Source organism: Strix uralensis, chromosome 14 (assembly GCF_047716275.1).
Source record: "Strix uralensis isolate ZFMK-TIS-50842 chromosome 14, bStrUra1, whole genome shotgun sequence".
Classification (NCBI taxonomy): Eukaryota; Metazoa; Chordata; class Aves; order Strigiformes; family Strigidae; genus Strix; species Strix uralensis.
Genome location: NC_133985.1, coordinates 15,419,654 through 15,432,577, shown reverse-complemented (window position 1 = coordinate 15,432,577; position 12,924 = coordinate 15,419,654). Strand labels below are relative to the sequence as shown.

At 46.3% G+C, this 12,924-nt stretch overlaps 2 protein-coding genes across 5 annotated transcripts in view; one reads left to right on the top strand and one right to left on the bottom strand.

Moving 5' to 3' along the window:
• CYFIP2 (cytoplasmic FMR1 interacting protein 2) overlaps window positions 1–12,924 on the top strand; it is a 56,204-nt gene that overhangs the window by 28,020 nt on the left and 15,260 nt on the right. For all 4 annotated transcript variants that reach the window (XM_074883323.1, XM_074883320.1, XM_074883321.1 and 1 more), the window contains exons 19-24: window positions 468–544; window positions 1,536–1,644; window positions 1,991–2,110; window positions 2,763–2,962; window positions 3,481–3,568; window positions 12,218–12,361. In XM_074883323.1, the coding sequence (XP_074739424.1) occupies window positions 468–544; window positions 1,536–1,644; window positions 1,991–2,110; window positions 2,763–2,962; window positions 3,481–3,568; window positions 12,218–12,361 (738 nt within the window). The remainder of the gene's footprint in view (window positions 1–467; window positions 545–1,535; window positions 1,645–1,990; window positions 2,111–2,762; window positions 2,963–3,480; window positions 3,569–12,217; window positions 12,362–12,924) is intronic.
• On the bottom strand, window positions 4,326–5,065 carry FNDC9 (fibronectin type III domain containing 9). Its single transcript, XM_074883324.1, has one exon. The coding sequence runs from the start codon at window positions 5,063–5,065 to the stop codon at window positions 4,403–4,405; it is 663 nt and encodes a 220-aa protein (XP_074739425.1). The 3' UTR covers window positions 4,326–4,402.

The following is a 12,924-nucleotide window of genomic DNA, read 5'->3' as shown; positions in this document are numbered from 1 at the left end:
TCTGGAAAAAAATACCCCATCAAACTGAGAAGTCTTTAAAAGATCAAAATTTCCAGATAGCTTTACAGACTCTGCTGATGAAGGGCTTCAGCTCAGCTGTACCCATGGGGAATCGTGGAAGCCAAAGGCTCTCAAACACTGGGGGCATGGAAGAGTCTGTCTGATGGGCAGAGGGTTATGAGACATCAGAGGAAAATGAGAAACTGAAGATGCCTGAGAGAGAGGGATGACTAGGCATGGGGAACTGGGACACGTAAGAACATGCAGAAACTGTAAGAGAGAAGTGTAACTGCAATTTTCTGCTTACCTTTAGCATGTGAGAACTGCAGTGCAGTTTTTAGATAGTCTGACATACATGTATGTATTAAATTAGAGCTCTCTGTTGAGTTGTATTGATCTTGCATGCGTAGGAAGGAGCTGCTCGGTGCTGGTGACACCCTCATGAAGTCTTGTTTTTTCTCCCCCAGGTGAATTTGTGCTTTGATCAATTTGTGTACAAGCTGGCAGATCAGATCTTTGCCTATTATAAAGCAATGGCTGGCAGGTAAGAGAACCTGACTGCTGATGATGACTGATGATATTGCTGCATCCAAATTGCTGTTAACCAAAAGGTTCCCTCGGGGAGTAGCTGCTGCAAGTAGACGTAACAAAATAGATCATCCTTGTCCCACAGAGCTGGCTGTCCATGTCAGACCAGTGTAGATGGGGAAAATGAATTAATGGTGGCAAGGAGTCATGGTTAAAAGTGAAAAAATAATAATTGGCATCCTAAGTAGCTGTCTGAGTACAGTTTGTGAGAGCAACAGAAAAGCAAACTGAGCCTGCTGAAGACATGTCCTTGCTTGACTTCTGTTTGTGTACCAGGCAGATGAGTGGAAATCTCCCATCTTTATGAAACAGGAATATGCACTTGTCCTCACCCTAGTAAAGCAGCAGAACTTGTAAAAGCTAGAAGGGTACTCAGTGTCTTAGATCACACATCAGACCAGCTGACTATAGGACTTCTGCAGAATTGCTTTCTCCCTTTGTGGGGAGATAGGCCCTTTGTGACATTTTCTTCTTACCAATTTAAAGCACATGGATGAACTCTAGTGAGGGTCCTCCTCTCATGTCCCCAGAGGTGAACCAAGTCTTTGATGTACCTCTGCGAGGAGTTTTGTCTCTAGATCACATTTGGCCTTAGAGAAGGAGAGTATTCACCATCACCAACCAAATGTTCCCATAGCAGATCTTCGAGCAGGGAGCACACCTATGGGACCACCCTAGTACCTGGCACTAGTGATATCTTTCAGCACAGTCTTAGCTTTTTGAATGTTTCAGCTGTAAAAGCCTAGAATCAGGGACAACAGCATGGCAGTCCTCAGATAACAACCGCTGCTCTGTGATTTAGTAGTGTAAGCAGAGTTATTAGTGTGTGGAAATTTCTTGGCATTCAGAGCAAGATGTAAAGAAGGATGAAAGCAACTCTGGAAAAGATCCAGAGAGAAGCTGATAGTGTATGTTTCTTTTTTCCTGACACTCCTTCCTTTTTTCAGTGTTTTATTGGACAAACGTTTCCGGGCTGAATGTAAGAATTATGGGGTGATTATTCCATACCCACCATCCAACCGCTACGAAACGCTGCTCAAGCAAAGGCATGTCCAGGTACAGTCCCAGCAGTAGACTCCCGTACTCATAGCTCTTGGTCTGTTATCCTTTTGTTGGTGGCTGGCATCCTAGTGCTGGACTCAGTCGAGGTCAGTGCAGGAGTAAGAAGGGTTGAACCTGTTTCTGATACACTGTGCTCAGGGCATTGGGCCTGAGAGCAAAATGAGTTACGCTCCACATTTCCCTCATTCCCTCTTAAGTAATGATAAACTCAACTGAGGCATTTGAGACACCACTTTCACATTCAAGCAGATTTGGATATTTGGTTTTAATTTGTGTCTAATAAAAAAAAAAGTACCTTATCTCCATCTGTATATAACATGCAAATATCTTCTCTTCCCAGCTGTTGGGTAGATCAATTGACCTGAACAGGCTCATTACCCAGCGTATCTCTGCAGCAATGTACAAATCATTAGACCAGGCCATCAGCCGCTTTGAGAGCGAGGACCTGACGTCCATAGTGGTAAGAACTGTTACTGACTGCGAGTATGAATAGTGAGAATAATACATTGCTATGGATACACAGTCAACTGTCTCCTTCGAGTCCCACCTACAGTAGGTTTCAGCCACCTGTATATCCTCCTTTATGCTGCTGAGTCTCTACTATTTCTATTTATGCAGCTTTAATTGCATTATTATTGGACCATTAAGTATCTGCATAAATCATAAGGTGACAGTCAGCAGTTAGATTTTGCAGAGCTCATATAAGAGAGTCCTGTGATCTGGGAGAAGGAAATCTTGACTTTAATTTCCCCTGTGTGTGTACAGGATTTGCTGCCTTTGATAACGTTACAGGAGCATCAGAGTCAAGTAGTGTAAAATTACCAGTTTCCACCTGTGAAGGATTCTGATGTGAAAGCCAGCGAGTGCTCAGTGGGGAACAAATTAATTTTGCTTCCTGCAGGTATAGGAGATACTGGACCAGGACTCCTCAAGTAGAAGTGCGATTGGCATCCACCACTGAGTTAAATTGATGTCTTTAGCATTTGCTACATCCTCACCTGGAAAGTTCTGTGTGGGTGTGGATATAAAATCATTCCCCTGGCAGTTAAATCAGCTGTTTCTATTGTCATCTTGGTAACACATTGCATTTGCTGCTGCTTTATGTGCTGCAGGAGCTGGAGTGGCTCTTGGAAATAAATCGCCTGACTCACAGGTTGCTGTGCAAGCACATGACTTTGGACAGCTTTGATGCCATGTTCCGGGAGGCCAACCACAACGTCTCCGCACCCTATGGGCGCATCACCCTCCACGTCTTCTGGGAGCTCAACTTTGACTTTCTACCCAACTACTGCTACAATGGTTCCACCAACAGGTGAGGAGAAAAAACAAGGCAGGGGGCACCTGGAGACCCTGCTTTTCTTTCCAAAATGACAAACCTGCCACACGAAATTCACACGCATTGCAGTGAGGTTTTCATTCTCTATGGGATGCAACAGTTACAGTTAAAATGAAGTTAAGGCCCATCAGCTCCCCTTGGCCTTGAAAATGTTAGTAACAAATTCAAGCAACAAAGTTGAGCAATGATTGCAAGCAACTGAGCTGGTTTGGTTAGAGAGTTGGTTTACTGAGCAGCAGAGATGTGGTAGCGACCCATATGTGTTTCTTGCCTGCTGCAAATGACAAGAAACCCCACCTTTGGTAGGTTAAACTGAAATGGTTTACACCACCAAGAGATCGGGGCATGAGTTTGCATTCCAGTTCATGTAGCTCAGGTGATGAATTGCTAATTAGTCTGCAACTGCAGTTCGTCCCAGACCGGGCCATATCTGCACTCAGCACAATTACCCAGGCTCTGACCGCTTTCCTCCCTGTCTCCCATGCTCGCCACAGGTTTGTGAGGACAGCAATCCCATTCACACAGGAACCCCAGCGGGACAAGCCAGCCAATGTTCAGCCGTATTACCTCTATGGATCCAAGGTCAGTAAATGAGCCACAACAGACAGAAGTGGTGGATGTTGGAAGTATTTATTTAAAAAGAAAGAAATACAAGAACTAGTTCATTAACAGAATGTCAGGTGCAAATGTGCAGGGTCACATTGTCATGTGAAACCAAAAAGCCATGCAAGAAGCAGCTTTTGTGTGCTTTTGCTATTGCTTTATCATATTCTTCTCCATAACGTGCCGATGTTAGATGATGCCGATGCTGCTCTGTGCTTGGTGTTGGGACTGAGACCAAGTCACATCCATCTAAAGGCGCAGAAGAGACCAAGTTGGTGCTCCAAAGCAGTGCCCCTCCCCAGGGAGGGTACCACTTCAGGAATCCTATTTGTAGTTCAAAATGGGAATTACTAAAATACCTGTGTGTGCAAATATAGTCTACTTAATACTGACAAAAAGCTCTTGTCAGGCTGCGATAACTGTTTATACAAGCGCTATGAGGGCTTGGGGTCTGATGTTTGTGAAGGATCACTCAAGCATGAAACTACTTGACTGGAGTTTTTTTCTTGTGCATGTTGATTGATGACTCTGAAGTGAACCTACAGCACTGATGCAGATTAGCTAATGACACTATAGTCAGCCAAGCCTGGCCATTCCCAGAGAGTTGACTTGGTTTCTTTTTAAAAAACCCTTAGCAAATGAGAATATTTTTGTCATTTGACAAAATTCTTTCTCCCTGCGACCACTGTCCCCGCCTCATGTTCCACGCTGGGACAAACAGCCCCTGTGGACACACAGACAGTCTTGTTGGCAAGAACTGGGAAGGAGCAGCACGAACCAAACCTCTAAGCAGGGTCTCCCTTTATTTTGCTCTCATTGCAGGCCATGCTGTGGCAAGATGGCCCTTTTATCATCACTGGTTTTATAGGAAAAAAAGCAGTGGGGGGAGCTATATGGACTCTCCCTTATGAAACTGGAGCTCCTCATTAGCACTGTGGTCATGGGGACTTCCAGAAGCTCCTCTCTCAGTCCGTCGTTCAGTGGCCCCTCTGGTGAGCTGCTCCCTTCACCCACTTCTTCGGGGCCGGCATCAGGGTGCTTCAGCCTTGCAGCCCGGTGGCACCGTGCAGACCAGAACTGCAGGCAGCCGTAGGCCAGGAGAGCAGTGAAGCAGAGGAGCAGCAGGCTGCTCACCATCCACATGGAGGTGGTAGGTTCGTGCTTAGAGTCGCCGAAAACCAGAGGGGTTTTGTCCAGAGTGTGGAAAGTGGTGCAGTGGTTGCTGGAGGGGTAAGAGTTCTTGCACGTGATGCAGAGGACATAGATGGTGGATGGTGTGAGTTGGTGGAGGACAAGGGAGCTGAGGGGGTGAGGAACTCGCTCCTCACGGTGGAAGTTTTGGCGTAAATAGCCAGCGAAGACGCTGTTCCAGTTGGGGCGATACATGACGTGGTAGTAGTTCTCTGGACAGGGGTTGTTCATGGCCCAAGAGACGGTGGCACTGGTGTAAGTGATGTTGTGCACTTCGATGTTCATCGTGCCCCTGAAACCAGATGCAGGGAGAGGCTGAGTTTCCTGATTCATGTACAGGCTCAAAGGCCACTGGTATCAGTGAAGTCTTTCCACCAGCTTTACTGGCCCTTAAATTGGACTCAGGACTATGCCTGGCTAGCTTAGATTAGATGCTAAGTCTTAGATAGCTAAAATTAGAAATGATTAATCCTGCTGGTGCCCAGACTGCCCAGACTACTGTATCACTGTGCTTCATAATAAAAAAAAGAAAACAAATGGGACATACTTTATGCTCTAGTTAGATTTTTTTTAAAAACTCTTCTTTCTGACTAGTTGTCTGTATAGGAAGCTTTTTTAGCTTTTTTGTTTCCCATGGAATAGAAAGGATACTGCAGGTGTGATTAACATAAACTGATCATTAAACTAGCTCCAGCTTGCCTTGTGAAGCTGCCAATAGATATTTTGATTTTTACACCTAAATGTCATCTAAAAAGCTGCATAATGATTAATTCACTGGTTTAAGTTGTTGCTGCATTTTCTGTACCTTACTTGTTGCTTAATAGAGTATAAACTCTTTTTGTTCCTGCAGCATCTCACACTATAATATCAGGATCTTAAATGTGAAATCTGAAGGTTGGTGAAATATAAAATCAATGCCTCTAGGGAAATACAAATATATGAATAATAAGTACAAAGCTCTCCCCCAGATAAAAGACACTGACCACTAACAAATTACAGTCACAAATCACTTCAGTACATCACTGCTTTAGATCCCCAAAGTGCTCTCTGAGCCTCGTTGCAAGGTTCTCTCTCCCAACCGGCCAAGTGCTCTGAGCAAGAGCTGCGTGCAATAGAACCGGTTTCTTTTTTTCCTTCTTCCTCTTTTATTGTAACTAACTTTCCTTTAATTCACTCAAGAATCAGCTCATCTTAAGGACTGTTTCAACCATTCTTACATGAAGAACAGAACAGCACACACGCCCATCACTGAGCCCTCCCAGCACTGCGGGCAGCCGCTTACCTCCCCGGGCAGGTCCACGGTGGCCCGTCGGTGCTGGTGAGCAGTGTGGCCACGGGCGGGCAGTGCCTTCCCCTCTTCCTCCGCTCGCCTCCCTCCTGCCTCTGCTAAATCGCTTCCCCGTGTGCTGCCTCATATTATACCCGTCTGGGGCTCCGTCATCTCTCACCATAGCAACCAATAAGAAAGAATGGGCAGGCATCTTCGAGTGATTTGGGAATGTTGTCCCTAAAAGCTTCTGCCTGGGAGAAGTATGTGTCTCTGAGATGGAAAAAACGAGCCAGGTAGTTTTGTTTGCTGGCTTGTTTGGGTTGGTTCTTCTTTTTTTCCCCTATCCACAGTCCCCCACCCCAGCAAGACCATCACTGCCCCCCAGCAGGGTCTGGGGTTAGAGACACATTGGCCCATGGTGTGGAATTTGGATCCTGGCCTGCAGTACACACTGATAGCTTAGCACTCAGGGGCCTTGTCTTTAATTCTATGATTTCTTGCACATTTAAACTACTGATTTAAGCCAAAGCCAGTGAGCAGTAGATTTTAATCACTGATGCTGCAGCAATGTCCATTAGCTTTTTAATATTTTTTTAAGCTGTGTGATGGGAGTAGGAAAGACCTCGACCTTCTGCTGAACTCCCGTGGGATTAAGATAGGCTCTTCTTTGAATGCTCCTGCCTTACAGACAACTTGGGGATATCCCCTGTCAGTCTGGTCAGAGGGCAGGAGGGAGAGGCAAAGCCAGTGCCAGTGGTGTTTGGGGGAGCAGCTCGAGTCTGGGGCCAGGAGGGGACAGACGTGGCACTGGGCCTGGTAAGGAGAGGCTCTGAAGAAGTGATTCACTGCTCTCTGAAGCCAAAATGTATTTGAGAGAGGAACTTTCCCAGAAGAAATGTTGGTTCGGGGTCTGGAGCTACTCATTCCATGTTGTTCCTGAAAAGTGCTTGCAATATTTTGAAGATCTTTGAAATATCAACAGTGACGAAACGATGCAAACTGCATCAGGAGGGACTATTGCAAGCCTGGGGAGTATGTGTGACCCTTGCTTTTGATTTACATTTTGCAGTTCTGGATGTTTTGGTTTTGTCTTCCAAGATATGTATTCCCTTCTGTCTCTGAGTGAACTGCGGCTGCCAGCGAGCTGAAAACTGGGAGCAGAGATGAAAATAATCATGGGCAGGGATGGAGATGAAAGTGCTTCCAGGTGGCTTCCTGCCTTCTACATGGCTCAATCCTGCTTGCAAGAGCAGGGGGATAGAGAGCTCTTAGCTGGTCCCATGCTGTGAGTAAAGTACATCCTTGCCTGCAGGGAGAGAGCTGTGCTTCAGAAAGGTGGATTACGCAGGGTGGTAATGTTTTCATGAGAGAACTGCTTTCTTACTGCGTTTGAGTTGTTGAGTTTCTCAGTGTTCACAGTTGCTTCGAAATTAAATTTCAGTTGTTCACAAATAAGATGTGTTAGCAAGAGGAAACTGAGAAAAATGGAAATAGCTGGATTAGGCCAGCAAAGGGTCCTGCTGACTGTTCTGCATGCCATGATCCATACCGCTAGCTCCAAAGAAACCGCAGCAAAGCTTTCAGTAGTGGTGGTATTGCCTGCTCCCAAAATCAAGCTTGCACCAGTTCACACTGGTGATGAGCTTGAAATTCTCATTTCCCAGGGTAAGAAGATGCCAAAATCATGCCAATGCCAGGACTGATCCAGCACTGGTGTTCCCCATATCTGCAGGTGGACTCTGCTGTGACCCTGCCTGGGACCCCCTCGCTCCTCACCGTAGGATTGAAACCTGGGGCACACTCCAGTGGCCAGCAGAAACTGAGCCATTTTCTGTCTTTCAGTCACTTATAAAAGACAGCAGGTTGCCAGGTCTTCGACAAAGAAGCTGCAAAATTACCAGCAATCCACTACTTACTGCTCATTAACCACTCTTAGCTCTGTAAATGCTTTAGATTAGGCTTCATTTCTGTATTCTCATGAGTGCTTCTGTTTTTCTTGGCACTGCCGGACCCAGGCTCACGCCAGACTCACTGGAAATCCCTGTTTCCCTTTCCCTGGTTGAATTTGCCCCCCTCTTTTTTAATGAGCGTACAGGCAGATGTAACCTGAAGGACAGTGCATGCTGCTGGCGCTTGTAAAAATAGTTATGGCGTGTGAATGGGATGGAGCCGCTCTATTTTCTGCTGTCGTGTCTGCAGCAACAACACAAAGGCGTTAAGGAGCTGTGGTTGCTGCAGGAGGTGTTGGCAGCGGGGGCTGCTGATCCCTTCCAACCGACCGCGTGGGCTGTGCTACCTGGCTTGACGGGGCCATCAGCTTGTTGTAAATAATAGCAGTGAATACAGTCCTGTAAAATCAGTAGCTGGTATAGTGAGGCATTATGTTGAGACACAGAATATACACAGACACAGTCTCAATACAGTATATAAACATGCCTGCTGCACTGTACATGTCCTGTCCATCCCAGCTAGGGAATATGTAAATTTTTTTGCATGAGTCTTATAGGGAGAGCTTTGTAGGGAGCGTGAAGGTTGTTTGTGGCAGGGGAAGGAACCAGGCCATATTCAGGCTGTTTGACTTAGAGACCCTCTGACAATTCTGGTCAGAACTGTTTTTCACTTTCTAAGGCACCATCTCAGCTGTCACACTGAAGTTAGTTTGGCTAGGAGCCTGGACTAGCCTTGGGCTGGGTGCAAGTCCTTTTTTGTCTCATAAGTGTATTCCTCTTTTGTTAGCTCTTTAAGGGGTTCTGGCACAGGCAGTATTATGTGTCTATTATCTCTCTCTCTGATGTATTTTATCAGATAAAACTCTCCCTGCCTTCCCTCAGGTGAGCTCAGACAGGTCTGGGTGATGGCCAACAAGCTCCAAGACATGGAAATGACAACTGGGTTTTGGTTTGCTTCATTTGCAGCTGAATGTGCTCTGGAGCTTCCCTAGTAACTTCCTGAGCTCCCAAAGCAATGTGGGGGCCTTCCCCAGAGACCTGGGCACAGGGTGGGACACCTGGGCTCTGCGAGACACCGGGAACTCCGCCCCGTGCTGCAAATCCCAGCTTGTCTGCACTCCCAGCCTCCCAGCCCCAAAACCTGCACGTTTGGCCCCAAACCAAAGGTGGGGCAAACCTCCACAGTGTCTTTGGCAGCTGCTGCTCCCAAGAGACGGTGAGACTGGGGGCTTTGCTCTGGCTCTCTGAGGGGATGGAAGCAGCCGCCCAGCGCGGGGGAGCGAGCTGTGCAGCCAGCTTGTACCTTCAGCTGTTTTGTCTTAAAATACTCACTGGTGTCATTTTTTACATCCTACAGTCTTTACCCCAAGCTGTGTATCTCACCCTTAAATGGAGTTATATTTTTAATTGCTGGCAGAGTATTATTATTAGACACAAGCCTGCTGCTAATGCGCTGTGTGGCTCTGTGGAGAGCTCGATGAACCTACCTCATCTCACAGACAGGCGAGGATGAATCATCCTACCCGTCTGCAGCCAATGCACGTCCTAAAATGTGTCTTCTCCCAATCAGGCTTATTGCCGAGACCCCCACTTGAGGGAAAAGCCCGCTTGAAAGCTGCTCTTCAGTCCCATTATCCCACTGAGAGGCGAGGGAATGCTGCGAGGTGGGCGGCTGTGCGGCAGCACCGGCCGCTCACTGCCTGTACAGCGAAATGTCAGCCCCATTATGGGGAAAACCTGACCAGTTCCTCCACAACTGGGTACTGGTGGTAGCCTATCTCAGGGCACCATAGCATGTGTGCAGACACAAGACCTGTCTCCTAGCCGTGGAGCAGCAGAGGCTTCCAGAAATGAGGGTGGATTCATAAGCCCACTGAAATGGGGATATTTAGTTCTCCCCCTAGTCTGGACGAGCCACCAGTGTGCTAACCATGGGGAAATAACAGGGTAAAGGACCCTCCAGGGAGGCATGAAAAGAAGATGCAAGGAGCCATCTTGGGGCCACCTAGGTCACCCCTGCAGCATGGCACTTTTGGGGGATGCCCAGGGCTGTAACAACGCATTGCAAAAGCCATGGCCACAAAACACGTGGCTGGGCTGGGGCCCTGGCAGGTTACTGGCTTCCCCCTGGGGTGATCGTGTTGGCCTTTGGCAAATATTCCAGGCTGGGTGCTACCTGATGTTTAAACAGACACACTTCAAAATATAAACTATTGCTGTTTTTCACATATATCAGTGTGCATATCTAGTGGCTTTGGATCAGTCTCTACAAAATAGATTTTTAAAGACTTGATTATCTAAGGATACAAATAGAAGCCTAAGCAGGATGCTCAAATGCCATTCTTCTAACAGGAGTTTGAAAGTAGACTTCTGTCTGCCTGAATAATTTTTAAGCTCTGGTCCATACTTAATCAGGGCCCTTTTGTTTAGTTTTGATGGGAGAGGAAGTTCATGCTCATTGTGAATGAATGCACTAAAGAGCCTCCAAAGTAGCCTTTCTGTACATAATAGTATTAAAGGGTTTTTTTTCACCTACCAGGGCCAGGAGGTGAAATATTTCACAGAAAGTAGGGGACTTTCTAGCTGTGTCTTCTTTCTGCTAGAGCACCTAGGAATTATAGTAGGCAATAAGCTGCTCGACTAGAGCAGTGGGGCTGTAACAGAATGAGCGACAATTAATTAATTGATTAAAGCAACTGGCATGTTTAGGAAAGCATGATCAGTACATCAGTCCACTGAAATTCTGTATCTGAGAGCAAAAGAAAATATTTTTCCGATTCTTAGCAAATGACTTGACTTTGTAATAGTAACTCAAAAGAAGCGTTAAAGTAAATCTCGAGGAAGTGAGTCAGAATCGGAGGACAACTGAAGCCTTCAGCTGGCTGTGTTGCAGTGGCTGGGAGCAGCAGTGTTGGAGGATAGACAACATTTTGTCCTGTTCGACTGCTTCAGCACTTGCTCCCTTTCACCCTGAGCTCCTCAGTGTATGGGTCCCTCTTGCTCCCTTGGCTCCACTCCTGGCAGGGAAGGGAATCCCTATAGAGTGAGGTCTGTGATATATGCAGGCAAACAAGCTCCCCACTGCATGAGGGTGCAGCGTGCCTCTAGTACACAGCATTCACACAAGAAGCAAAGTCAGCCTTGCACGGTGCATTTGGGATACAGTTTAATTTGTTTTCTTGTCCTTTAAGAAAGATCTTTCGGTAAGCATGAGCGAGGGATTTGACTGTGTTTTGCTGGAAGGGGCACTGCATGCCAGAATCTTTTCAAGAATGTGCTTTTTTGCTGATTACTCAGACTGCAGTTATAGTTGTCGTGGGGGGAGACAGCAGCCTTTCTCTCCTGGGCTGAATCATGATGCCAACAATTCTATTGCAGAGTCCAAGCCAAGCAGGCGGTGTCTCAGCTAAATCTGATTTTCAGTATTTTTCTGCAGATCACACAAGTGAATTAATTCCCCCTACTTCTGTTTCTCTTACACCAAATGGATCTTATAAATGTTCCAGTGATAAAACATTGCAGCAATTTCCACATTTCCAAGATGACACTGGTAGAGTACATTCCTGGAAATTACTTTCTGTTTTCTGCTTCTAAAAATTTTGGGGGGCCAGAGCCCTGGGTACTATTCTCCCTAGACCAGGGTTAGATTCTTGCCCTTTTCACAGTCCCATGGGGATGTCTGTTAAGTACAGAGGCTGATGTAGAGCTTTGCAGAATGCAAAAAGGATCTTTTCTGTGTCTCTTCCAACTGCCCTTAAGCTCAGATGCTGCAGTTCCTACTTTTCTTAATAAGCCTCATTTAAAGCATGTGCCTATAGAAAAGATATCTGTCTGGTTAGCTGTTTAAAGCATTTCATTTTAGTAGAGAAGAATTTGCGTTTGAAGAGGCAAAGGGACAGTGAACTGAAATCCTTGATTGGGAATGTATGGGAGAGTAAATTACCTTGGAAATGAAAGTGGTGTTGCTACATAGCAGGATAATAAACCTTATGATGTGATAGTGTGTTGAGATTAGACTGTATCTGACTACGTAGGAAGAAAAGCAATCTCCTCTTTGCCACAAGAAGTAGAAGAAATGGGAATTGTCATGGGTATTATTATTTCTTCTCTTCCTTAAAAATTATTTGAAGTGATGGAACATAATACTGTGATAAGAGAATTACTTACAGGTCTGGTAAACGCTCCTGTCTAACTGTCACTGTGCTTCTAATTTCTCAGCCTCTCAACATTGCCTACAGTCACATCTATAGCTCCTACCGCAATTTTGTGGGGCCACCTCATTTCAAGACGATCTGCAGGCTTCTTGGCTATCAAGGCATTGCAGTGGTCATGGAAGAGCTGTTAAAGATCGTCAAAAGCCTGGTAATTCTGAGCCTAACCCTGGTGATGGAGAAACCTCGATGCCTTGAGAGGCGCAGGTTGACAGCCTGGGCTTTGGGTTCAGGGTGTTCACATCTCAGCACCTTCATGTCCCTTGATCCACACTGAAACACTTGTATTAACGGGCTGATTTTCACTGTTGCTGAGGAATCCCACTGATTCCTGTGGGATGATGGAGCATTTCCACCATCTTGAAGTGTTAACTGTGATCAGCCACCTACATCTGGGGGTGGTGGAGCTGGCATGCTGCTTTGCTAAAAGCCACTGAGAAGTGACGGGGTGGGACATGGCACTTGCAGTCCCTCGGCACTGCCTGTGCTGCAGTCTGGGAGACCTTCAAGACACGTGCTAGTGCTCAGCAGTAGCGCAAGAGCGCTGTCTCACTGCCTTGTGATACCCTGGAGAGCTGCAGGAAGGTAGAGAGCAGGCAGCAAAACTGATGAAAACAACTTTTTGAGTTTTTATAAGAAAATTCCTGCCATACTGTCCATTTCCATCAGGTATTCTGAAGCCAGGCTGCCAATAGCCCTATCTGCGTTCTAGTT